Below are 26045 nucleotides of genomic sequence, written 5' to 3' on the forward strand. Positions count from 1 at the left end.
GGTGAGGTCCACACTCTCTTCTCCTCTCTGGGCCTTTGTTTTCTTGACTTAAAAACAAACAAACAAACAAACAAACATTGGATTAAACAGTATCTCTCATATTGGTCTTGAGACTTGAAATTTCTTTTGGAATTGTGTTGGCCTGGAAATGCCTTTGGTGTGCTGGACCCTTACCTGGGCCGTGGAGATGCCTAAGAGGCCATCTGCCTTCTGGTATCTCATGGTCTGGTAGGAAAGACAGACAGATGTAGGCATATGCTGATGATGCTTCAAGAGACCCAGTTGCTGGGCATCCCAAGAGAAGGCCCAACTGGCCCTACCCAGAAGGCTACCTAGACACTGTGACATTATGTGTGAGTCCACAGAAGAAAAAAGAAATTGAAGTTGAATGACTGAAAGGGGAGAGTGTGCTAGAGCATTCCAGGGCAAGGAAAGAGTCTCACGTAAATGCTCGGAAGCACGAAAAGACATGCCATGTTCAGGAAGGAGGGCTTGTGTGGGCAGAGCTGGACCTGCGGAAAGGGCCCAGCGAAGCCATGTGCAGCCGGGAGCAGCGAGTCCACCGAGGTTGTGCGCCTGCGCCGTTAGTGGCCTGGTGAGTTCTGTTGGGAGAAAGGAGTAGGGATAAGGGGAAGACCAGGGCAAAGACACACCGGTGAGGAGGCCGAAGTAGTGGTCCAGGCTGGAGGACCAAGTCCGGTGGGCAGTGGGGCAGACGGACACTGGGGTGCTGTGGGGGAGCCGGGAAGTCAGGCTGGCCATCGAGAGCTGGTGTGATTGGGGAATTGCCCACACCCTGCTCAGCCCTCCAACATTGCCCTAATAACTTGGTGTCCTTGTGCCCAAGGGGATTGTAAACAGCTTAGATTTGCTGAGGGCATTTTATACAAGCCACCTCTATCCAAACTATCCTGTAAGTGAAAGCAAGGTGGAGTCGGGCACAGCAGCCAGGCTCTGGGCCTCTGTGTCTCTTACCGTGGGCCTTCAGTTCCTCTCTGGCGCACTGGTGGGGATGGGGGAGACGGGGTGGGGGGACTGATGCCCAAGCGGTGTTGGCTCGCCCCCATGACTGCTGCCTTTGTTTCCTGGGGTTTGAGGATTGCACAGGGCAGGGTGGCTCCGTTCTTGGCAAGTGGAGTGGAAAATGCCAGTGTCTTAAAGTGAGTCCCTGAGGGGTGGGGATGGGTGTGTGTGTGTCCTTGCTGGGCGCACCCTCGGACAGGGCATCTGTGCTATCCCAGCTTGGGACCTGCAGGGAAGTTCCTTCCCTGCTAAAATGCTGTCTTCTCTATTCAGTATTAATAATAACCAGCCACTAGCCCTCATCCAGACTGGACCCCAGCACATGCTGGGCAGTCGTCACCTGTGGAACCTTTGTGTCTCCACATCTGTCCTGGACCCAGTGTGGCGTTTTGAAGAGCGTGTGTGTGTGTGTGTGTGTGTGTGTGTGTGGTTTTGTTTTTGGTACTCTGGAGCCACTGCAGAATTTCTTATCACTGCCAAGTTACTTCCTTGGGATATATTTAGATGGAGTGAGATGATCAAGAAGTGGGTGCTGTATATTCACACAGGGATGTTTGCACACGTTGACCATGGTGTTTTGGAGCTGGGGTACTTCCTCTCAGAGCAGGTGGAAGGATGAGGAAGAAGGTGACAGGCAGGACAAGTCTTCTCTTCTAAAGATGAAGAGCAGCCATTTGGACCCCAGACCACACCTGCCATCCCCTTCCCATTGTGAAAGACGCAGGGATTGAGAGCGGCGCAGAGAATATGGGGAAGGCAGCGGTGAGGCCCACACTCTGAAGGGCATCTGTCTCCTGGTGTGGGGTGGACTCTGTAATTGTACCCTGAAGAGATGGGAAATGAGGTCACTTGGTGGTTTGTGTTTATGAAAGTCCTAGGGACAGCACGGGCTCCCCAGGGTGGTTAGGCAGGTGGGCCCTGCACCCCTGCCCTCAGTGCTTCCTCCCGCTCCCTACTTGCCTGCCCCCTCTGCACCATGCCCTCCTCTTTCAGTCTGAGTTCGTGCCATTCATGTGGCAGCATGGCTTGGTATAGCAGAGAGAGGCCTGACTTCGACCAGGGGCCCCGCTTCAGAGCTGTCCTCTCAGTCCTCCCCAGACCTAATCAGCTTACAGTGGGGCAGGGCAGTGCTCTTCTGTTATTAAATTCAGAGCTTTGGTCTGCATGATGGAGGCAGCTTTAATGAGATTAGAAAGCTTAACCGAGATGCCAATTAAATCTGGGCCCGTACCTGTTTGGGCCACTGTCTAAGCCCCGACCTGCATCCAGAGGCCTCTTGCAGGCCTCCTGGGGGCCTGGCTGGGGAGGGGAGGGCCAGAAGAGGCCTGCCCATCTGGCCATCCATCCCTGGACCTGGGGTCAGTTCCCCCTGGTCAGGCCAGAGGCAGAACCCAGGAGGAATCTGCAGGAACATCAATGCAGGAACTCCCAAAAGCTAGATCCCTGTAACCTGGTGAGGGCGGGCAGCTGGGCTGTTGCAAAGCCCCCAGGTGATTTTGATGTGCAGCCAGGTTTGGGGACCAGGAATCACACCCACCCCTTTGTTTTTATAAGTGAGTGGAAGGGAATCACGGGGACAGCTAGCCAAGGCCTGACTCTGTTGCTGTAGCCTCCTCCTTTCTTTCCAGCTCCTTTGATCATCGGCAGGCAGGGGATGCTGTTGTCCTTCATTCGTACCAGTGTTGTATGTGTTTCTCCATTCGTACCTCACACTCCTGTGTGAGGTAAGGCAGGCAGGGAATGGCGAGTTCCTATTTTCCAGATGGGAAGTCACCATTGTACAGACCTCACCAGTTTGAGACCTGCCCCAAGCTGTTGCCAGACCAGAGAACTCAACTGTAGGATTACGGTTTTTTTGGGTGGTTTGTTTGTTTGTTTGTTTGTTTGTTTTCTGTGACTGAAGTCTTCCTTCTGGTTCCTTCTGGTTCCCTCTGGGGGGAGCTGGGTATGTGGGTTTGTGATGACTGGACCCAGCCAGGAAGAACTGTGACCTTATGAAGACACTTAACCATCAAAATCTTCACCAGATGATAAAGCAGATGTGAAACAAAGGCGTGGAGGATGTTGGAAGACTGAGATCAGCTTCCCTCAGGGACTCCTAGAGTGGTGGTCTGTTTCCATTCCTGGGACACAGGGATGGGAATGCGCGGAGGCTTGCTCCACAGGTGAGCATGGCCTGGCTTGTCCCCACAGGGCGTGAGCCTTTCTCAGTGGAGAAAAGGCAGGTGGAAGGGTTTAGAAGGATGTCTGTTCACCAAGGATTTATGGAGCACCTGGTGGACACAGGCCAGAAACTGGCCTAGGGGAGGAAGCAAAAACTTGACTTCCCCAACCTCTGTGAAGCAGGACTTTCTAGCCCAATTTTCTAGATGAGGCCACCAAGGCGCAGCCCTCCTGGGAGACCCAAGTCCCAGATCTTCCCTGCCCAGGCCAGATCTGTGGGCCGTGTCTGCAGCAGAGGGGACGGTGGGACTCCTCCTTGTTCTAAGGGTCTAGTTTCAAAGTCTCTACAGGCCTGTGGACTACCCAAATTGAATGAAAATCTCCTTCAGTGGAGAAGACTCAGGCCATAGCCTTGAATGGAATTAGATAAAAATAGAAGGAGAACAGACTCCTTCAGGCCAGATTTGCAGTAGAGAGGGGAGCTGGGCCATCCATCAAGGATGGTCCTGCCACGTCTATGTAACTTAACAGGTTTCAAGCTAAGAACAGATTCAAGTTCAGGTTTTTCCCAAGGTTTTTATGTTTCTATCCTTCAGCGATTGTGTGAGGATAGAAGCATGGATGAGGACCCTCTTTGCCCCCTTAACATTTAGGTTCATGAACTTAGAAAGAACATGTTCTGTTCTTTAAAGCTACATTTTTACAAAAGAGAAAAATGAGGAAGACATTTCCCAGAAGAGCCAAGCCTAGCTCTGTCCAGAAAGCTCTTTCACCATCCCCACCCATCATCAGTGGTTATTGATTACCAGACGTAGTAAAGATTTGGATTCTGCTTTTTGGAACCAGTAGTCCTATAAGGAGATCCTTTGTCCACACAACAAGGCCAAGTAGAAAACATTGGAAGAGTCACAGGTAGGGTTTCATGTGGACTTGAAAGATGAAGAAGTCATCCTGCCCAGTGCCCAGGGTGGCCCGAGGGATGGGTAAACAGATGGGAATGGCAAAAACTGGCAGGGAGGTGAGCATACCAGGTGGAGGGAATGGCATGTGCAAAGGCCAGGCACCAGTGAGTGCTCCCTGTGGCTGAAGCTGGAGGCCCAAGAACAGGGAGGTTGGTCTGGGAGGAAGGGAGAGACTAGGCAGGGAGCATGACTCTTTCATTAGCTCCTGGTTACTTTAACTCTGTGGCTACCCCAATAGGGTATTGTCAGGTGTTTTGAAGGGCCACCCCACTCTCTGTCATTGCCTTTGTCCTTGAGTTGGGTGCATTGCCTCTCTCTCTGAATTAGCTGGGGAGCTGAAGCTCCTGCCCTTGGTTCAGTGCTCTCTCCAGATCTGGGGCAGCCTTTGGTTAGGAGTTTGCTGGTATCGAACGTTTCATTGGGTGCCTTGTGAGAGGGGTACAGGTGGAGATGGGTATTTTCTAATAGTGACTTTCAGCTCATGAGTCTACTCAGAGACTCGAGTGCTTGCTCTGGACTGGGAAGCAGGGACATTTGAGCTGAGCATTGATGGATGACTGGGAGTTCTATATGTAGATCAATGGAAAGTGATGGGGGAGCTTGTAGAGCAGAGAAAATAAAAGTAGCACAAACTGTTCCCCACGAGCTGATTGGTGAGGGGCTGAAGCCAGTCCAGGACACGGTGAGCCCAGGGAGCTGGCAGAGCAGCGATGTGCAGCCAGAGAGGTCCCTGCGGGCTCAGAGAGCCTGATCTCTGCCTTCCCTCTTGTGTCTGCCTCTTGCCTGTCTCTCCTCTCTGCCTCGCAAGTTCTCATTTCATGTGAAGCCAGGGATTGAACCAGCAGGGAGGAGGAGGACGCATTCCTCCTAAGTGAGCTCAGGGCCTGCCCTGTGTCTTGCCACTAATCCCAAGAACCACGTCTCTTATAAATCTGTGGTTTGGAGGGTCTAGCTGTGATTGGCAGAGGATCCCTCTGTTCTGCAGGCGTGTTTTCTTTAGGTACACAGGAAAAGGCGTCTTCGGGTGGGACCTCTGCCTTGCTGTCCCTGTCAGCTTCCACCCAGTTCCAGGAGTGGTTCCCTCCAACCTGTGTCTGTTCCCAAGCCCTGAGGGTAGTAGGCAGGTTCTGTCTTTAATAAGAGGTCTGTAGAAAAGTGGCTCTTGGGGCTAGTGGAGCAAACATCTCTCTTCAGGCAGGCCAGTAACCAGGGCATCCAACCTGTCTGAGAAGAAACAGAAGACTTTGCCTTGGGGATGAAAAGCAGGCTCAGCTGAGGCTGGGAGGGGCAGCTAGGTCTTAGCAACTCACAGAGACCCCTCGGATCCTCTCGCTGCACCCAGTCCACAGGGCCCAGGCTTGACTTCCAAAATGGGAACGGCAAGGGGAAGTTTAGCCCTCTGAGGCCACCCCACGCTCTGTCATTGCCTTTGTCCTTTTTTGTAACTATAAACGCTGTACCCAGCATTAGCCTAAGCAGCCTTCATAGCTGTCTTAGGAGGGGAGGCATAACAATGATCTCATTTTACTGAGGTGACCAGTGGCTCTAGGAGAGAAGTGGCCTGGCCAACTCATTTGCCAGCAAAGGCTGAGCGGCACCAGCACCCAGGTTTTCCGAACACCCAAAGCTTGGGTTTCACAGGCAGAGGGAACAGTGGGTCCTGGGACGTGCGTGGGTGTGGAGGTATGTGTGCCAGAGGGTGTGTGCGTGCGTGCATGGTGGTGCCAGTGGTGGTGCTGGTGTTAGCGGGGAGGGCGTAGTTGTACTGATATAGTCAAATGGTAAGTTAGTAGTCGACTGAGTTAGCTGGTCTTGGAATTTCACCCTGGAGAAATGGTGACTTTTCTTGAAAAGCAGGATTTCTGCAAAGACTGGATTCATCCAGAAAATATTTACTGAGCCAGCACCTTGTCTGTGCTGTGCTCGCCATTCCTGCCCCTGTCCCTGGGAAGACAGCTGGCTAATTTAATAAGGAATTAACAGTCAGATGTGACAAGTGCTGTGATGAGGAACACATAACATAAAGGATGAGAGTTACCACCCAGGGGAGAGAGCGGAGGAGAGTGTTCCCGAGGGTGGTTGGGCGTGCTCAGCAAGCACATATGGGTGACAGGAAGGTCTCTGTAAGTTAGCTAAGGGGACTAAACATGTGTAAGTAGTAATAGGGCTTTTTTCCTAAAGGCACTTAAAGAATCTAATTTGTGAGACCCCGATGCAGGTCTGTATAAAGGCCTTCCTTTGTGCTTTCAATACCCTATGAATTGATGGAGGGAGGGTAGAGGTGGACACCTTCTATAGGAAATCCCTCGTCTGTTTCAGAAACCAGGTTTGGGTCTGATTCTTAGTAGATGAACTGCCCTATCCCTTCAGAAGCCTTTGGTCAGTCAGGTATCATCTCTGCTGCTTCCACGCTGGGCTCCTGGCCCTGCGCCTTCAGTGGGTTTTTCACTAGGATCCTAAAAGATACATGTATGTGTTCTAGAATGCTCTGGACCCTTTCTTGGGGGATGTTAACAAGAAAGCCCTGTCTTATGTGCCTGGTAGACACCCAGCAAATATATGTGGGCCTCTTGGTGGGGAGCTTGGAAGGAGCAGCCCTGCCTTGCCCTGCCACTCCCAGCAGGCTGCAGGCTCAGAGCTCTGCGGGGTGGGTCTGGGTTAAGCCCTGAAGCAGATCAGCGCTTGGGTTTTACTGGGCCTCCCTCTTCAGCCGCCTGCATCACTTTCTGAGCAGATGCAAACGGTCAGCCACCCTCTGAGGTCTTGCCAGACAGGCTCTGTTCTAGATGCTAGTGGCGGGCTGAGGGTGTGATGTGTCTTTTCAGGGGCAGAGAGCAGTGATCACAGCATTTGAGTCAACCAGACCAGCTGTGTTTGGTCCCTTGTGAAGACTAGGTACCAGAGCTATTACCTGTCCTGCCTCAGACAGACAGACACGTGCACGCGCACACAAGTGCACATGCATACTCACATGCAGTATCTGTGATCAGTTGATCCTCTTTTTGGGGCTTTTCACATTTCTGTGAATTGACCGTTCCAGTCCCCCCATGTCAGTACCACTCCCTGGTGTTTGCTCAGAACCTGGGGACTGGGAAGAGGGAGGGATGAGAATTCCTCCTCTCTGGTCTGACCCAGTGCGGCAACCTTTATTGTGCACTTACTGGGTGCCTGGCCTAATCCTGGAAGGCTTCCTGGGCCTGCTGTCATTTGGCTGGGGCTTGAAGGGCAGGTAGGGCAGCAGAGGAAACCATGGGATGTCTGGCTCCCAGCACAAGGAGCCTTCGCAGCAGGAAGGGGCATGAGGCAGCATGACTCGTGTTGACTGCATGACCGGCCCATTAGCACCGCGGTGGCCAGGGCAGCTGGGGACTTAGAAGGTAGAAGGCAGTGAGTTGTGCAGTCTCACTCCTCCATGTAGTCTCAGGGCCCACCCACGTCAACCCTGTCATTTTATACATGAGGCTCTGAGAGGGAGGGGGCTGACCTGTTCTTGTTCCCCCGCTGGTTTTTGTTGGGGTTATTGAGGCTGAGCTGTACCACCCTTTGGTGTCAGTCAGCCACAGAGTTCGGTGGAGGGGAGGAAATGTGGACTTCGAAGTCATGTAGGCCTAGGTTCAAATCCCAGACCTGCCACTTCCTGGCCTGATTGTAACCATGGGCCGCTCCTGGAGCTTCAGTTCTCTTCTCTCTAACATAGTGGCAACAAATGCCACCTACCCCTAGGACTGTTGAGAGGATCAGAGATGAGCACTAAAGCGCCAGGCACTGGGACGTGCCTGTTACTGTCAGCTGTTCTTGCCCTATCACCGCCGTGGGCAGTGCAGGGAGAGAGGGGTTGTGACCAGGGCACGTCCCCTCTGGAGGGCTGAGACAGGCTCAGCCATTGCAACCCCGAGTCCGCCTGGTGGACAGCCACAGGGGGCTGCCCTCTCCCTCATAAGTGCTCAGTTGCTGGTGACCCAGCCTGGCGGGTGCCTGGGAACCGGCTGCCAGAGTCCTCCAGACAAGGTTCTCTGCCTTCCACATCTTTGGCAACACTGGTGCCTTGAGTGGGAGGCAGGCCGGCACCCCGATTTCAGGCAGGAGAGCTAGCTACACTGTCCTGCATCTGATGGCTGGGTGTGGAGGGCCATCTGAGTGGACTCTTAAGTGCTCAGCTTCTTTCAGCGTTCTTTGGTCCAATTTCCTTTGCATTGTGACCTACATCATTCTTTATTTGCTAAACCCTCTGAGCAGGCAGCAGTAATAAATCAATTAATGACTCCGATGAATCGTTTAATGGCTGACAAAATAACACTAAAGCCAACAGCTTGCATCTCTCCAGCAGTACCAAAGGACGCTGGTTGACTGGGGTGGGGACGAAACAGGGACTGCTAGCTAAATTAGCGCAATTAGTGCATGCTTTAAAGGCTTAGGTGGCATCTGCTCAGCTCTGAGCCTGTGCATCCCACCCTGCGAACCATGGTGGGAGGCTGCTGGCTGGCTTCCTGGCCCATCAAGAGAGCCCTGGGACTCCCGGCCCCTTCACCTACACACCCCTGCCTGGCCAAGTGATGTCTTCCTTGCTGTGGTACCAGGGGACTCTGGGGAACTTTCCAGGTGAGGCATGTTTATCTGCCACGGCAGAGGATGAGCCAAGGGAAAGGGACTCTCTCCTCACTCACTCGTGTGCCAGCTGAGCCAAGTGTGGGCTCCCATTCTTGAGAGAATGTACTGAGGGCCATGCCTTGAACGATTTCTTTTACATGTAGGGGGAAAAGTTTCTAGAAGCAGGCAGTTTTTTTTGTTCTCTGCGCACCTCAATCCTGGCAAGATTAAGTTGTCATTGGAACTAAGCATGTGTACGGGTCCACGCCAGGGAATTTTCCACTTTACCAGAAGCAGCTGCCAGTGTTCTTGTTAAGGAGCTGTCACTGGCCTACCATGACATGTTCGCAGTTGTAAGTAGCTCCTTTAAGACAGTGAGGAGGGGTGTTTGTGTGTGGGTGTGGGTGTGTTGCTAATGGTGTAAACCAGGGCCCGAAGCTCATCTCTTTAAAAAGAAAGCCAGCATTGTACAAATGGCGTGCTGCTGATCCAGTCCGCACTGTTCATTTTCCGGGGCGCCTCTAGCCCTTAATCTCCCTTGTCTTCAGTGCACACACCTAGGACCCGTGCCCTGCGCCGTGCAGCCCTGCTAGGGGAGCGTTTGCACATGGAGGAGGGCGCCCTGGCTGGCATCCAGGGTATAACCAGGTATTAATTACACAGGGCTCTACCTCTTACACAAACTGTGCCCTTTGATCCAGTTCCCAGAAGACACTGGATGCTTCCTGGGATGGATGGGCAGGGCCCAGGGCAATGGTGGCCGTGGCCTTCTCAGCACAAGGAAGTAGTTCCTTTTTCTTTTGGAAACGTTCTGACTGGGGTGTGCCTGTTTTTAATTTCTTAATTAAAAAGTGGTATTTTTCTAACATGGGGCCGAGAGAGGCCACTCCTAAGAAGAATGGCTTCTGCTGTGCAGAGGACTCTGTCTTCCAGCAGCCTCAGCCCCCTTTTCTTCCCACCCTCCTCTGCGTCTGTCACCTGCCTGGTGCTGTGTTGCTGGCTCAGAGGCTTCTGTTTGCTGAGCACTTACCATGCCTGAGCCCCTGTAACTTTCCGAGTCCCTTACCTAAGAGCCATGTTTAAGTTCCCTGGACCCCTGCAAAGGGTAGAGGGCTCCCCTGTTCCACAGATGATGTCGAAGGATGCGGAAAGCTAGAGTGAGGTGCCCAGGAACGCTAGTCCCTGGAGCGCGGAAGTGCTGGGCTTCAAATCCAGACTTTGCCCCAGGCAACCACCATTAAGCATCAGTTTTAAAATGTAGACCAGAAAGGCATGGGCGCAGCCAAGAGCCAGGCTCTGATTTTAGTAGATCTGGACTCAACTTCCATCTCTGCCCATTTCAAGCTCTGTGACCTTGGACAAGTCCCTTGCCATCACAGAGCCTCCCTTTTCTCATCTATAGTCCCTACCAGGTTGCTGGATGGGCTGGGGACAGAAACTGGGTAAGTCACATGAAGGTGAGCTGGGCTAGCTGGGTCAGCAGTAGCAGCCTTCTTAGACTGGGTGGATGGCTCCCCTTTGGAAGAGCCCCCTTTCGTTGGGGGAGGGGAAACAAGTAAGCCCCAAGCCCACCCTGAACCCAGAGGTGGGATGACGCTCTGGCAAGGGCAGAGGCCTGGTGGGATTTGTGCTCTGAAGGAAGGGCTGTCAGAAGGCCTGGTTTTCAGGCAGGGTTAAGATGACAGCAGTAATCTCTCACGTCTGTATCACCTCCTGCATCTTCGAGTCCTGCCATCCGTTAAGGCCCTGGCTTGAGTGCTACCTCTTCCACAAAGCCTCCCTGATCCCCCTAATCCCCTCCTCGCAGCACCTGCCCAGAGCACCCCCACATCCCTCAGATCTCTGTCACCGAGACTCACTTCACTCTCCAGACCCAAGGGCGGAGCCCTGCCTCTCTCATCCCCTGTCCTGGTGGGCACGGCACATACCCAGCAGCCCCAGGAGCCAGTGTTTGCTGAATGCAGCCTGTGTAAACGCCCACCTACCTTGTTTCTCCTCCTCTGCTCGGGATCTTACACACACACACACACCACACCACACCACACCACACCACACCCCGCCCCCCCTTTCCTTAGTGAAGGCCAGCTCTGTGAAATATTTGTCAAAAGGACCAGAGCTACGAGTTCAGTCTGCTTAGGGAAGAGTAAGACGTAGATGACGCCAAATGCAGAGAATGCACTGTGTTTACCTTATATTTGTAGTGGCCTGTCTGTTCTTTCTTTTTGTAAGCGTCTAAAAACACAGAAGAACCCTTGGGAACAGCAGGGTTTGGGGAGTGGGGTGAGACACTGTTGTTTGGGTTTCTTGAACCCACGGTAGGGGGTGGAGGGGCAGAGAGCCTAAGGTGAGTGTCACTTGGGTAATGTGCTTTTCTGTGCCTCTGTTTCCTCACCAGTAGACAGAAGTGACATCATCCCAGGGAGGCTGGGGAGTAAGTGGCATCCCCTTCCTTCTTTCCCTGTCTCTGGGATCAGTCACTAATGCTTCTCTTTGTGCTCCTTCTCTGCATCCCTGCATCCATCCTCTCGCCCCAGGAGGCAGAAGGGATATGGGACTTGCTCAGGAAGAAGCCCTGATGGCAGGACATCTCTCTTGGGCCTGGGGCCTGGCTCACTAGGTTGGGACTGTTTTCACCTACTCTTGGCCTTCTTTCAGGTGACTTGGCTAAGAGCTCAGTGTGACGCCTCCTGCTTCCTCAGACCAGCAGGACCTCAGCTGCCTGGTTTCCAGCTGAGCAGAGGGCTGGAAGGTGTGTCCAAGTCATACAGTAGGTGGGTTCCAGCCCTCTGACCCTCAGTCCAGGCTCTCCTCTCATGTAATCCCCGGGAGACACCAGGCAGTTCTAGGTATTGGTGCTCCTCTTGTAACAGAGGCGCAACCGAGGCTGAGACAGGCAGCGTGGCTCTGATGTGGCAGAGTGGAGGTCAGGCCCACACAATTTTGATTTGTAATGGGGTCTTGTTAACGCAGCCAACCCACGGCTTCCCGAGGCAGCTCCCTCTCCTCCTCTGCCCTGGAGAAGCTTTTGGTAGACCAGAGCATTTCGTCTGTTGCTGGACCCAGGCCGTCCCTGGGCTCTGGGAGAGCACGTCCTCCTTCCACGTGATGGCCTCTTGGCTGTTTGGGGGCAGGGATCCTGTGTCACTCACTCCTGTGTGTCATCTGAACTGTTTTTAATGCCAGCTGGTCTCATCTCTTCACACAGCAGCAGCTCCATGCTGTCCCTGCACCGCAGAGTGAGAGCCCCTGTTCTCCAGAACGGATTCTCGCCATGGTCTGTGCGCGAAAGCTGGAAGCCACACCCTTTACCTCCCTTCCTTTGGTGTCACTTTCTTGGTCTGGGTGATGCCCTTCCCTCCATTCTCTCCATTCCCTCTGCACATCTTCAGTTTGTCGACGCCGCTAAAACTCCCTCTTGGAAACTTGGCCCAGAGGGACCCAGGTCACCTTAGCATTTTGCACAGAAGGCTGAAATCTCTGCCTTGATGACACCAGTGCAAGCATCCCTCCCACCCCAGACATGGCGGCGCTCTGAGGCCTTTGTTTCTCACTTGTCCTCCTCATCTAGTTAGCACAGGAGGGTCCTCACTCCCTTATGTGACCTCCATTTCTACACGAGCCAACCCTTGTACCCCAATGTCCTGGGTGCTGGCCACGTGGCCTGTGTTGAGTTTCAGTCAAGGAGGGCCACGCTGGGTGCTTCCATGTGTGGGCCCCACACCGCAGCACACTGAGGCATGAGTGTTGGGGTGGGGTGAGGAGGGAGGGGTTTTCGGCCTTGTAAATCAATCAGGAGGGGTTGCCGGGCTGGCAGGAGGCTCGCGGCTTGCTCTGCGCATTTGCTGCCGTTCGGTTGTCCAGGAGCCTTGTGTGCACAGAGCCATTGTTCAGACAGAGTGAAAATGGGGGGCGGGGGTCTCATGCTGGTTTGTGAGTGAGGATAACTGGGGCTCTCGGGGTGAGGCTGGAAGGTAATACCTTGTAGGGAACGTCCCCCAGACCCTCACTTCCTGACGGACATATGAATGCTTGTCCTTTACCGTAAAATACTACAATGCTGGATGGGAGGCTTTTGTTTCTTGGTTTCTTTGCAGGGGCCTTCTTGCATGGGGTGAGGAAAGGGCCCACCACCACACCGAGGACTCGCCAAGTCTGTTCTTGGAGCCTTGGGTTCTCTGGGTATGGGAAGGGTTGTCAGTGATGTATTGGAATGCTTGGTACCGGTAGGGTGGGGCTCTCAGAGGCCACTCGTCTGCTTTGAATTCCTCCCTACTGCCTAGGGCACAAAGTCCAAATTCTTTAGCACAGCTTTCAAGGCTCCTCACAGTCGCTTAGATTCCGAGGCCCCAGGTTTGAACCCTGCTTCTCCACCGGGTGCAGGGGGTGCAGGCAGAGAGAATACACTTACTGTGGGGCAGGGGAGGTGTCCAGGTGTCCCCTCGGTATCAGAAACCAGGTTTGGGTAGTGGGGTCCGCCTGTGGTTGGCGTGGCACCTGTGAAACCAGCTGGCGAGCATCTGAAGCACGTGAAGAGGCCCCAGTGGTTGTGGGACCACCCTGGGATCATAAAGAAACCCTCTGTAGGGAGAAAGTTGAGGGATCAGCCCTCCTTGGAAGGCTCCCAGGCTGTGAACAAAACTAAAGTACTTCCAGAACTTCAGGCAGTTGTCTGAAGGCACCTTGGACTTTTCCAGTTGACTCGACCCAGGAGGCTTAGAGGAGGCAGCTGGCTGGCGTGGGCCACACCACCCTGCAAGGCCTGTTTTCTATTTAGAAGGAATTTTAAGTTTTGTAAAAATGCATGCGTTACCAAACTGCATGCCTGATGGGGGGGGGCGGCTCTGCCTTTGCAGCCCATGTCTGCACACACATGTGGGTAAATGTTGGTGAGGAGGGCCTGGGATGGGGGGACGCAGATGTCATTGGCTGTTACCTGCAGGCTCCAGTAAGAACTAGGTTTGCAGGTGCGTTTTAACATTTGATCTCTAAGTGTTCTGCACTGCACAGGGGAGAGTGAAAATGCAGGGCCCTCTGGAAAGAGGATTGTCCTCCTGTTCATGCAGGAGCGATTGTTCCCAGTCCCTGTCGCCCTTGGGTGTGCAGACTGAGCTGGGGAGAGCAGCCTGGAGGAAGGGCCCTTGGAGTCATCTTGTCTGACTCCTCCATTGGACACGTGAGGAACCAGGCCTGAGTGAGAAAGGACTTGTCCATGGGGTCCCAGCTGGGACTGAGCCCATGGAGGGGCGGGGGGCGTGTCTGGTTTCTGAGTTCAGCGCTCTTTCTGCTCCAGTGGGGGTCTTCTGTGCTGTGCACCTTCCACAGCCCCAGCATGCTGTAGACCTTAGTACACTTCAGTGGTGGTGGGGGGGGGGAGGTGGTCTTCAGTTTGGGTTCTGTGTGTTTAGAGAAAACTCATGTGAGATGCTTTGCCGAGTGCCCTAATGGAACTCTGACTCAAAGTTGGAAACCACAGGGAGAGGCCAATTCCTAGCAATCTGGAAAGGCCTGGCTCCAGATGGCCAGGTTTAAGCAGGTCTTTGAATAATAAAAGTTGTAATCATTTATTGAACACCTGCTGTATGCCTGACATCATGCTGGCTCCTGGAGATGGGTGAAACTGCCTTGCTGTTGAGGGGTGGGGGTGGTGGTGGTGGTGTCTCATTAACCCTTTCGTCACCGAGTTGTACCCATTGCTGCTTGTCATTTTCTCACGATTTTCTGCCCTTTGGAAAGTTTTTTGTTACTGACACATTTTTCACCTCATAATCAAAGAATGGCACTAACTGTTACAATTCAGGGCACAGATTTAAGTAGTGCAGACTACTTAATTTTGCTGCTAAAGAAGGCTTTAAATGATCAACATCATCTTTTCAGCTTCCTGCCACCTCAGTCACTGCCAGCAAGGCCTTCCCTTCATGGAAGGGCCCCAGAAGTGCATGCTCCACCCAGATGTCGGAGTGGAGAACCGCACAGTCTATTTATTTAGTAGGATCATGGCCGACTCATCCCTGACATCCAGAGGACTGACCGTGGACTGCCCACCCACCCCCAGTTCCTAGGACCGCCAACTCACTCCCCAATCCATGGAGAATGGGACGTTGGAGGGAGGGGGCAAGTCATGCTCCCAGGTTCAAGGTTTTATTTAGAAGGTTTTTAAAAAAGTTATAAGGTATCCTTATGTTATATTCATAATATATAAAGAGCTTTTATGAATCACTAAGGGATAAAGTCACGTACCCAAACAGCAAAGGGCGTGAATGTTTTACCGTGAAAGCAGATGAACAGATAGATGGCTAGTGTGAACCACGTTGAAAGGCAGTGATCCAAAAGGGAAGTCAGAATACCGAAGAGAGAGCAGTTTGTAATGACCCGGTTAGCAAACACCGGTGTGATGCCCGTTCATTAAATTGGGTCAATAGTGATACATCTATCTGTATTAATAATAGGTCCAGTTTTAAAAAATCAGGTTTTCTTTGACCACCTAATTGGGCGGGGGTAAGTGCTTATGACAACATCCAACAAAATGCTGTTACTAATAATTTCCCTTTTACTTTGCTGTGCTGTAAAATACGAAAGTGTTTTAAACTAAACGGTAAATGCTAGGTTAAGGAATCAGATTGGTGAAGTTTCCAGATGTTTGAAAGAAAGCGTTGCTTCTGGGCTGCGGGTGGAGGAAGACCAGGTCTGGACTCCCTGAAGCAGACAGATGGGGAAAGTTGTCGTGGGCCTGCTCCCCGTTCCCGTCTGTAAAGTAGGGGTGCTTGTGTCTGCCTCAGAAGACCACCTCGGGGATTCAGGGACAGACGGCGTGAAAGCACCACTTTTCTGAACCTCAGGCCAGACAGCTACCGCCACCCGCACTGCCCGGGGCCTGGCCGGCCCTGCTGGTCCTCCGCGCACCACAGCAGGAGCGCTTCTCTCTCGCCCTCCTCTCGAGAACAGGGCAGTTCCCCAGAAGAGAGTTTCGGTTTTCCCAAACTGATGGCCTACTCCTGCCTCTCACTGTCACTGTCCACCCACCCACCCAGCTTGGCAGGTGGACTTGGATCAAGTCGGGACTAATTAGAGGAGCGCACCTCTGTTTTGGAAAGAGGTCCATTCTCCTTTAAATTTTTATATGCAGGGGTGGGCAGATGTAGGGTTAAGTGTCCACTCTCGTTGGTTCAGTTGGCAGCCATCACTACTTAAAACATAAATCATAAGTGAGGATATGAAATAATAACAATAATGACGATAAGCAAGACAAATAATATAGTGATTAATAAATAAATACTAGTACAAGGATAAACTTACATACTTACAACTGTGGATGTACTCTTTCCCAATCCTGTATATAAGACCGTTTTTCTTTTGGGAGGGAGGTGACTTTTGTTCAATGGTCTGAAGTTTGGAGGGATAAGTAGATAAAAGTAAGCAAGAAAACTTCTATTAAAGGATTAAAGGAGATAGTAAAACACATTGTAAAATGTGTTGGAATGGAGTCTTACAGACATAGGACAGAATTAAAATGCCCAGAAACAGACCTTTGTAAGAATTTTGTCTCTGGTTTCAGATGGGTTGGGAAGGACTCATGGACACGGACAACAGTCTGGTGATTGTGGTGGGGGAGGGGAGCGTTAGGGGGACAAATGGTAATGGAAAGAATACAGTTAAAAATACTAGAAAAAAAAGATGAGTGGGGGGCGGATCATACTGAGGTCATTGGCTGTTTGAGGAGTAAAACCCATATTCTTTACCAAAATGACATCCTGAAGGATTAAAGAGTTAAATATAAAACCAGTCTCGGAAAGAACTTGAAGGTGGATAGTTGCCTCACCCTGATGTTTTTTAAACTTTTCTGCTGTTGCTTCTGAGGAATAATTGTTGGTTATAAATCACGAAAAGTTGCATTTTCACTGAGCCGCCAACCACAAACAGTGCAGCTAATGGAGAACCTGGCGTGTCCCCCAGCAGCCCTCCTCCCAGACAGCGCCTGGGCGGGGAGGCTTCTCCTCCCTCTGGGTGGTGCCGTGGCCTCAGACCCGGGGAGGTGGGAAGACCTAACCTGTGACGTGTGGGATGCTAGTGACACATCACAGCAGCAATTTTCGACTGGCGCACCGCAAGGAGTTCTAAAACATGCGGTATCTGACTGTTTAGTTGGGGCACTGACCTCTTTTCCCTTAGATGGTCAAATAAAACAATGACAACAGACAACACAACAATAACCATCTGGTGTGAGTGAATCGCAGTTACACCTTTTTATCTTGTCAGATGGTAAGAGATACATCTTTGGTGAGCCGCAGAACTTTAGTGATGAGTTCACGTGTGCCGTGAGATGAAAAGGCTGAAAGTCGCTGCACTGCAGGAGGGTTGGCAGAGCCTCTCTGGTGACAGAGATGGTTGCTTTTCTGTAGGCAGAAGCATTTTGAAAAGTTGGGCCCGAGTGGCCAGCCCAGCCCCGCTCCTTTCTCTCTACCTAGGGTCTGTTAAGACACCTACTGTGTGCCCACACTGAGTCCTCCTTGCCTCCAGGTGGCTGAGCTTTCCTGGTTTACAAAACACAGCACACTTAATCTTCTACAAGCCTAACGACCAGGTGGGACACTAAGCCACTCCCACTTTTTACAGGAAACTCATGCAGAAAGGCCAGTTGGCTTGCCCATGGTCATCTCCTGCTAGTAGAGGCACTAGCCCTTGAGCCCAGACGTGCTGGTTCCCACGGGGACCTGTTCATTCTGCAGCACACATCGTGTTCGTGGAATTCACATGTTGCTTCATTTCCTTCCATGAAGAGTCAGAAGTCAGGAGTTGTGGCTCCTGTTTTGAGGCTGAGGACAGGGAAGAAGTGACCCCTTCGAGGTGGTGACAGAGCAGGCTGCATTCGTGAGAGCAGAGAAGGCCGTTTCTGACCCCAGTGGGGTGACTCTTGTCTCACAGCACCAGTCAGACCCCCTGGGAGGCAGTTAGTGATTCAGTTTCGAATTCTCAGCCCTGGTGGGACTTGGGGGCCACTGAGCCCGAGCCAGTGGGGAGGAACCGGGCCCAGGCAGGGTGGTCGGCTCACGCCTTCCTGTACAGCCTGCTCCTGCCTGCGAGCACGGGGCCAGGCACAGACACGCCGACCACACCAGCAGGTGGGGCGCAGATTGTCTGGAAGGAGGCCAGGCTGAAGCGAGCAGCGTCTGTTCACCCCTGGGAGGCATTTGCTGAAGCAGATGTACCAGGTAAATGCCAGAATAGCAGCGTTTAAAAGGAAAAGTAACGGCCCCCCTCACCCCCCATTGTGTGGCCTACCTCCTGTCCTACGGCACCCAGGACCCTGGCGGGACCAAAAACACACCTGCCCTCCCTCATTGTCTCCAGGGACATTTCCCAGCTGGGCTGTCTGTTTGTTCATCAAGTTATGGATATTTATTGGTCTTTGGCTCCGTATAACATGCCAGCCTCCTAGAGAGGGTACAGACGTTTACAAAGCACCGAGCTTGCCCTGAAGGAACTGCACAGAGCAGCTGGGTGGGTCAGGCAGGGCCTCCATGCGTTAAACAGCTGCTGCGTGCCGGCCACCCACTGCATCTCTGCCGAGTGTGTACAAGGCGGTGGGCACTCCCCCATTTCAGAGATGAGGAAGTGGAGGCTCAGAGTTCATTCCTCACTTGCCTAGGAAGTGACACCTGGAAAGGTGACACTGAGAAGGGTCTGTGGAGGACACGGGCGGACAAGAAGGGTGGGGCCAGCAGTTGGAACTGTGTGTCTCTCGTGGGTGCAGCCTCTCTCACTCTTAACCTTCCTGTCTCCACAGAGTGCAGCAGCCGCCCCGAGCCCAGTGCTCGGCAACATTCCCCCCAACGATGGGATGCCTGGAGGCCCCATCCCCCCGGGTTTCTTTCAGGTACGTGCTGGGCCCTCGGTTGGTCCTGCGGTCCTTCCACTCCAGGCCATTCTCCGGCAGGCGGGAGGGAGGGAGAGGGAGAGGAGTGAGTCGTAGCTCAGTTTGCCATGGTCTAAATACTGTTGCTTTATGCTGGTGGAAGCCCTTCTCTTCCCATCCCTTTCTCCACCCCACCCAGCCCCGAGGCAGGGAGAAAAGAGATGGAGAGCAGACACCTCCTGCATGTGCTGGACTTTGTCTTCTTCACACCCGCTTCGCAGTCCCGGCACAGCTGCCCCTGGTCAGGCAGGCGGCGGGGCTACTTCCAAGTCCACGTGGAGCTGTCTTTCAATAGAGGCTTTCTTTCTTTCTTTTTCTTTTTTTTAACAAGTAAACTGTTCTTTGTTTCTGTTGTGTTGCTGCTGTCGTTGTCATTGTTTACTTTGCCTGTCCAAACTACAAACCTTAGGCATAATCTAAAAAAACCCAGAAAACCCACCGTCCTGGCAGGTCTCGGAACCCTGTCCCTCTGGTTAACCACTTGATTCTTTCCGAGTGCACTCACGGACGGCACCCCGCGAGCATCTGTGCCCGCGCCCTGCCCCGCTGGAGCAGGAGCAGATCCCACACTGGTCCAGAGCCTGGCCTTTCCCAAGAGACACCTTGTCGGGCTCTCCTCTGGGGCTCGCTGTGTTGTCAGTGTTGGATGTGGCCGCCACCCACTCCACGCCTCCTCCTCCATCTGGTCGTCCCCTCTGGGGGACTCATTCCATTCGAACCAGACTGAGATGGCACGCAGGGCTGGAAGGAACTTGATGATGAAGCTCGAACGTAACCTCCCATTCTTTCAAACCTGCTTGCCGCTGGGTTTGAGAATCTGCCTGAGGTCCCCAGGCCCTTTGCCAGGTTAGCACTTCCAGATAAGAATATGGAAGGAGCAGTTGTGTGGGAAAGAAGGCAAAGATTCTGTGTGTGGGGGGAAGCCCAAGAATTCTAAAATGTGACGGGGGGGGGGGCAGAGTCCAAGGACGCTGGTGCTCGGCGGAAGCCAGAGTTCCACACCACGTGTGTGCAGCAGGGAGCCACGGGGTGCAGGAGGTGGGGGCGCCTTGGTCTGGAGGCGTCTGAGCAGAGACAGGAAGAACACCTCCAGGGGCGTTAAGGGTGGGCGATGACCTGGAAGACACTGTGCTTTGCGAGATTTCACATTTTGGTGTTAACTCCCGGGAGAGGAGGGTCAGGACGTGCTGCTCACCAGACGAGGGAGTCCGTAAGGCATGGGCGTTCCCTGACAGCAGAGGCAGCACGTAGCCCGGAAGGTGGTGGTAAGCAGAGTGCGAGGGACACGAGGGCGGCAGCTGAGGGCCTTGGACGGCCGCCCGTGGTGAGCGCATTCTCAGCACACTGTCCAAATGGGGGTCTTGTCCCAGGAGTGGAAGTGGGTGTAGCCTCAGAAACCAGTGTGCGGGCTTTAGATTGGACCAGACCAGGCATAGGCTAGGGCTCAGCTTGGGGTTAAGGCCACAGGCATCAGGGAAGAGGGGCCAGACTTCAGAGAGAGAGTGAGACGTTCAAATCCTCGGAAACCCATAGGTCCAAGAAAGACAGGGGCCAGGTGGACTCTACCTTTCTGCCAGAGGGGGGAAACTGAGGGGCTACTGTCTGAGATGGTCATCTGTGCTGCAGGGCAGCTGTCTTCTAGCTGCTACACTCAGGGCATGCCACCCCCAGCTGGTGGTTTTCCCCACGGGGTTTTTATCTGTGGGGACTTCTTTCTGATGATGCCACGGGTGCCCGAGATAGAATTCAGATGTGGCTGTCCTGCCTGGCGCACAGAGCCCACCCAGGTACCAGGCTCCACCTGTGTGCACCCCTACTGAGGCTGCCTGCTGCCATCTGGGTGCCCAGTGCAGATGGCGGGAAGAGGTGGACAATAGGCAGCTATATTTTTAAAAATAGACCATTCACTTCTATTTTGGCCTGAGTCTGGGGCAAGGCAAGGTCTGCCTGATATGTGGGCAGTTCCCTACTTCCTGCTTTGGTATAATTGTTCATGGTTAAGGCTTAATTCCAGACATACTTCTTGGGCCCTCCCCTGTGACGTTCAGGGGTGTGTGGTCAGCAAGTCCAGGCTGATTCTTGTCCTTATTTAGCTCCCACCAGCCACCGTCACTTGGAGATGACTTTTGGACTCTCTTGACCTGAGGTCTTCCCTGACCTCTGTCAGGGTGAACCACCCAGAGCTGGCTGGTCTTTGAGCAGAGACCTGTGTGCCATGGCCTCTCTGCTTCCTGGGTGACTTCGGTGGACACCCCGCCCCCTTCCCAGGGCCTCGTTTCCCCATCAGTCAAATGAAGGTGGAGAGGGTCTCTCTTGGCCCTGATGCCTGGGACTCCCTTTCCTCACTGGGGCTGGGTCCTGCTACAGTGAAAGGGTGTCTTCCCAGCAGGAGTCTGTGGCTTCCCATTTCTGGAGCGGGCCGGTTCACAGCAGGAATATTAGCTATTGATCGTCGACCCTGCCCCTTGTTCATCTTACAGGCGGCCACTCTGATACTGGAAGAGAAGTAGAGATGGTATCAAGGGTTTTATCTGTTGCCAACAATTGCACTTCCCCTGCTTGGCCACGGCCTGGGCGGGCAGCTCTACTATAGGAGGGTCTTTGCACTGGGGAGCCAGCCCAGGTTGGCTGATCAGCTTTGGCCAGCCCAGTTTTCAGGTCAGCCCTCCACCCCCAGTCAGTGCTAAATTTAGAAGCCAACAAGGCTGCCAGGGTGGGTGGGAGGGAACAGCCGTCCACCCCCCACTCTGGCCCCTCAGGAAGCAACACAGGGGACTCCCTTCCTTAGGCCTCTGGCTGCCAGGCTGTGAGGCTGCTCCCGGGGTCAGAAGGTCTGGCCTTCTGTTTGTTCTGTACACTCAGTGTTTGGGTTTCTGGGGTGGACAGTGCCCGCCTGGTCCTGCGGCATGAGGTTGTGTGTGGTAGCAGCAGGTTGAGGGCCGACAGGAAGGGGGTTTGGGATCCGGCCGTGTTCACTATGTGGGGTTCTTGGTGGTCATGGTGGAACATAGCAAGGGCATTCTAATGCTGTGTGTTCCTTGTAAAGAGATTGCCTTAGCCCTGGCATCCCCAGCACCTGGTGTGCACTGGGACCCCCGGTTTGAATTGAGTTTATTTGTGTTACTCACATTTATTACCAGGAGTATAGCCGAACCAGCCCCAAAGCTCTAGATCTGACCAGACTTGGAGTGTCTGGGGTGGGGTTCTGGAAGGGGGCAGGGAGCAGAAAACTACAGCTTGAGGACACCTCCTTTAGCGTCCCTCTGCTAACACACTTGCTGAGTGGCCTTGGGCAAGTCGCCCTCCATCTCTGGGCTCAGTTTCTTCACCAGCAGATGAAATCGGGCAGACCAGATGACCCCTCACAAGCCTTCCAACTTGGATTTTCAGCCTTAGATCCAGATGGATTTCACATAATCAAGCAGTGGCATTTTTTTCATGCAGCTTAAGGCAGTTGGGCTGCACATCTGGCAAACTTGCCTTGGCCTTGGCTTTGACCAGGCCCACTGGTCTGGGTGGGTCCCAGCTCCTTGGCCCTAAGGTAGTTGTAAGGGAGGCGCTGCCTCATGAGGATTTCTAGGTCCAGAGCTGGGGAATTGTGGGAGGACAGGGGTCATGGAGAAGGGAGCATTGGGTACAGGCTGTTTTTGTTCTTGTTTTGTTTTAAATTCCAATAATTGTTTTTAGTGATGTAGTGTTTTTAGACGTGCAGCTACTTCTGATCACAGTTGTTTGTGCCAGGGAGGCATGGCTGACTGGAAGAGGGAGACTCAGGAAGGTGGCCTGCCCACAGTCACCAGCCCGGGTGTGAGGAGAGTCTGGACCAGGCTGCCTGGTTCCTGCTCCTAGAGCTCCAGTGTGGACACAGGTCTGCTTGTCTGCAGGAAGAAGAGTGACTAGAGAAAAAAAGGAGGGAAAGAACGGAAGGAGAAAGAATCTGTAGCCATCTTCTCTCAGAAGTGGCCAGCGTTTCCATTCAGATGCCAGCTGTGATTGCTCAGTAAACACTACTTAAAACACTGTGTTGAGAATGATTCTGAAGCTTTACCCAGGCCCGACAGATACTGACTGGCCAGATCTACCATGCACGTGGTCACGTCGTAAACAGTAGTTCGTATCCCACACATTTTCCATCCCCGACCTAGTCCAGACTTCTCATCTGTGGATGTGGAGTGAAGGCCCAGAGGCAGGTGGGACTGTGGTTTGTGACACTCACCGGCCACCTCTGATGTGACAGCACAGGGCTTGGCTCTAGGCCAGGACTGAGTTAACTGTGGTCTGCCCACGTCATGTGCCCACATGAGCACCTAGCCCACCAGGGAGACTGACAGGGAGACCCATGCCCGCCCTGTAGCAGGAAGCAAGAGACCTGCCTTCCCAGACAGGAGATAGGGAGGGCTTCCTGGTGGTAGTGCAGCCCCGGCTGGGGCGGTGTCCCGAATGAGGTGGTGCTCAGTGGGGGTCAAAGCTGGAGCGGTTGCCGACGTTCATTGGTGGATACTCTTGGCGTGTGTGGCTCGGTCTGGTGGGCACTGGGAAGCGCTGGGGTGCCCTGGTCTGGAGAGTGCCTCCGCCAGGTCTGCATTCCAGAATGGTTGCTCCGCAACAGCTCCGTCAGCTGTGTGGGGGCGAGGACCTGGGTGCCGAGCGCACTGGCGTACACTGGCACTGCAGAGACCCAGCGAGGGTGTAGGGCTAAAGACCTACGCCTCCTTTGGAAAGACAGCCTTGGGGAACCCAGCTCCCTTTGCCCAAAGCTCAGCCCATCCTGCCCTAAACACATTTTCTCCCGTGATGGGGGGCGGTAGGGGCTGACGTATCCCCCATTCCAGTGAGCCCTCGTTCCCGCCAGCTAAGCCCACCTACCTTGGAAAGACACTGAGGTCTGCCTCCAGAGAGCCCTCCCATCAGTTACCGGGGGAGAGGAGAAGGAGCAGATGATGCGTATAGTGCGGGAGCCAGAGAAATGATCCAGAAAACAAAAGGGAGAGAGAAGCACATGTGATCTTGGACCTTTCCTCGTGAGGGTATAGGGAACACTTGTCTCCTCACCTCCTGTAGAGGTAGCCGGGGTTTCTGTAGGAGACAAGCAGCCTTGGGAGGGTTCTGATGACGTGCTGGACAATCAGTTCTGCCATGTAGGAGCCTCTTGTGAGGCTCCAGCCCTTAGATCTCAGATCCTTGAGAAAAATGAAGAGGAAGACCGATTTGCTTCTTTATAGGGAAGACAAGTCTACCACTTGCCAATTAACAACGCAGTAGTGAGCTCCTTGGCACTGATCGTAACCAAGCAGAGACTAGATGCCTGACAGAGAACCTTGGGGACTGTGAGCCTTGGAGTGGGGTGCCGTGTTTCTGGGGAGGGTCAAAGCCCAGTGAACGAGAGCATGCCAGTGCAGCAGCGTGGCCAGTTCTAAGAGCTGGGCCCAGGGCTGTCCATTTCCTGCCTTCCTCTCCAGCGGGAAGCAGGCAGCAGTGGCCGAGCAAGCCGACATTCCTTCTGCCAGAAAGCTGCTGCAACAGGAAAGACTTCTCTGTGCTGACCAGAGCAAGTCTGGGACTCGGGAGACTTGGGAAGAATTAAACTACCTTGTTTTTGTGGTTTTCAAAGGCTGCTCCTAGGGAGGCTTTGATAGTTGGGGATTTGGATCCCCATTTGATAGATGGTGAGTCTGAGGCTGGAATCTGAACCATGTGAGACCTGGCCAGGCTGGTTGATTACCTTAGCCCATGGGGCCAGGTGTGGTCTCTGAGGGCACAGTGACCTCCTGGCCACCCAGACCTGGTGAGCGCTGCAGACTAAGGAAGCAGACGTGGACCTCACCGTCTGGTGGAGGAGGCAGGCGATGATGACATGGAGGGGTCAGTGTCATGGGGGCTGCCTGGGAAGGCTGCCTCCAGGGGCTGGCATTGGAGCTGAGGCCTGAGCTGGAGGCAGTTGGGGGTAGAGCGGGCAGGATGCCAGGATGGGGTGTGAAAAGGCGGTTTGGGATGGCAGGGGCCTGGGTGGCTGGTCGGGGTGGCGGCTGTGGGCGGTGGGGGTGGGTCCATGTGAGCCATGAATTACCTGCACAAAAGACTTGAACCTAAAGACAGGAGAGCTGTGGAAGTTTCCTAAAAGGGGATGACATGATCCTAGGAAACCACCAGTGGCTGGAGAGGCTGGGGTCTCAGCAGGCTGACCAGTGTGCAGGTGTGGGGACCAGGCTGCGGTGCCTTTGGGAGGTAGCCAGGGCTGAGCTGAGGTGGTGGCTGGGTGTAGCGGCCTGTACTTCCTTGCCGGAGCCTGGTGAGCCCTCAGTGGATGTTGGTGCTGGGGAGGGAGCAGAGCCTGGAGGAGGCCCAGGGTTCTGGCCGGCATCGGACCAGGCTGGCTAGGTCTTTGAGGTCGGAGGCTGTGGTGCTGGGAGGCTGAGCCCGAGCTGCCGTCTGCCTGTCAGGCCCCACGTGTGGTCCTGTGGCTGTCTAGCCTTGCCCTCTCGGGCAGCCCCAGCCAGAGCTCTCAGGCCCGAAAGTGGGGCTGTCTGAACCCCTCTTCAGGTTGTTGGTGGAACACTGTGCAGATCAGAAAAGCCATCCCCAGCCTTGGCCAGGCAGCTTAGTTGGCTAGCGCATCCTCCCAGTATGCCAAGGTTTCGTTCAGGGTGCATATGAGACGCAACCAACGAATACATACATGAGTAGAACAACAAATCTTTCTTTCTTTCTCTCTCTCTCAAATCAGTAAATAAAATTTGAAAAAAAGAAAAGAAGAAAGAAAAGGCATCCTTCTCTGATTTCCATGACCCTGTGCCGTGGGCCAGAGAGCTAATGCCATTCCCACTGTGTGGATGAGAGGAAACCGAGGCTCAGATTGGCCAGAGTTGCTCAGGGAAGACGGGACGGGGCCGTGAGATCCAGAGATTCTTGATGAACCCCGTCTGTTGGGGAGCAGACCCCCGCCCCCGCTGGGCCCCACTCTGACCCCGGACCCTTGTCCTCTCTGCGTCTCTGTGGGCAGAGGGGTCTGACAGATGCATTGGCCTGTGTGTGTGAGAGGGGACAGAGGTGTGCTGTGTCGGGGGGTTGGGGGCAGAAGCAGCCCCTCCTTGCAGCCCCCAGACCTGCTGCCTGGCTCCAGACTGACAGAAGGCAGTGTCACCCCTGCTGAGAAGGATTAGAGAGGAGGCAGGATGCCCAACTGCTGTCCCTAGCCCCGCCCCTGTTCCAGGCTGACTTGGCTCCTGAAGTGGCAGCCCCCCCTCTGGTTACTGTGATGAAACCCTTGGCAGGCTGTAAGCCTGAAGACCCCTGCCCTAGGAGTTGGGCACCCTGGTTTGAGGCAAGCTGTGCTGCCAAATTGCTGTGTGTCCTTGGGAAGCTGTATTCCCCTCTCTGAGCCTTAATATGCTCATATGTCC

General features: G+C 53.7%; 1 protein-coding gene across 4 annotated transcripts in view; it reads left to right on the forward strand.

Moving 5' to 3' along the window:
• The window catches only part of SSBP3 (single stranded DNA binding protein 3), a 154633-nt gene that overhangs the window by 92749 nt on the left and 35839 nt on the right, over nucleotides 1–26045 (forward strand). For all 4 annotated transcript variants that reach the window (XM_045857335.1, XM_045857355.1, XM_045857346.1 and 1 more), the window contains one exon: nucleotides 18517–18606. In XM_045857335.1, the coding sequence (XP_045713291.1) occupies nucleotides 18517–18606 (90 nt within the window). The remainder of the gene's footprint in view (nucleotides 1–18516; nucleotides 18607–26045) is intronic.

The sequence above is a fragment of the Phyllostomus hastatus genome, unplaced genomic scaffold (genome assembly GCF_019186645.2).
Source record: "Phyllostomus hastatus isolate PE091 unplaced genomic scaffold, TTU_PhHast_1.1 phas_contig_147, whole genome shotgun sequence".
Lineage (NCBI taxonomy): Eukaryota > Metazoa > Chordata > Mammalia > Chiroptera > Phyllostomidae > Phyllostomus > Phyllostomus hastatus.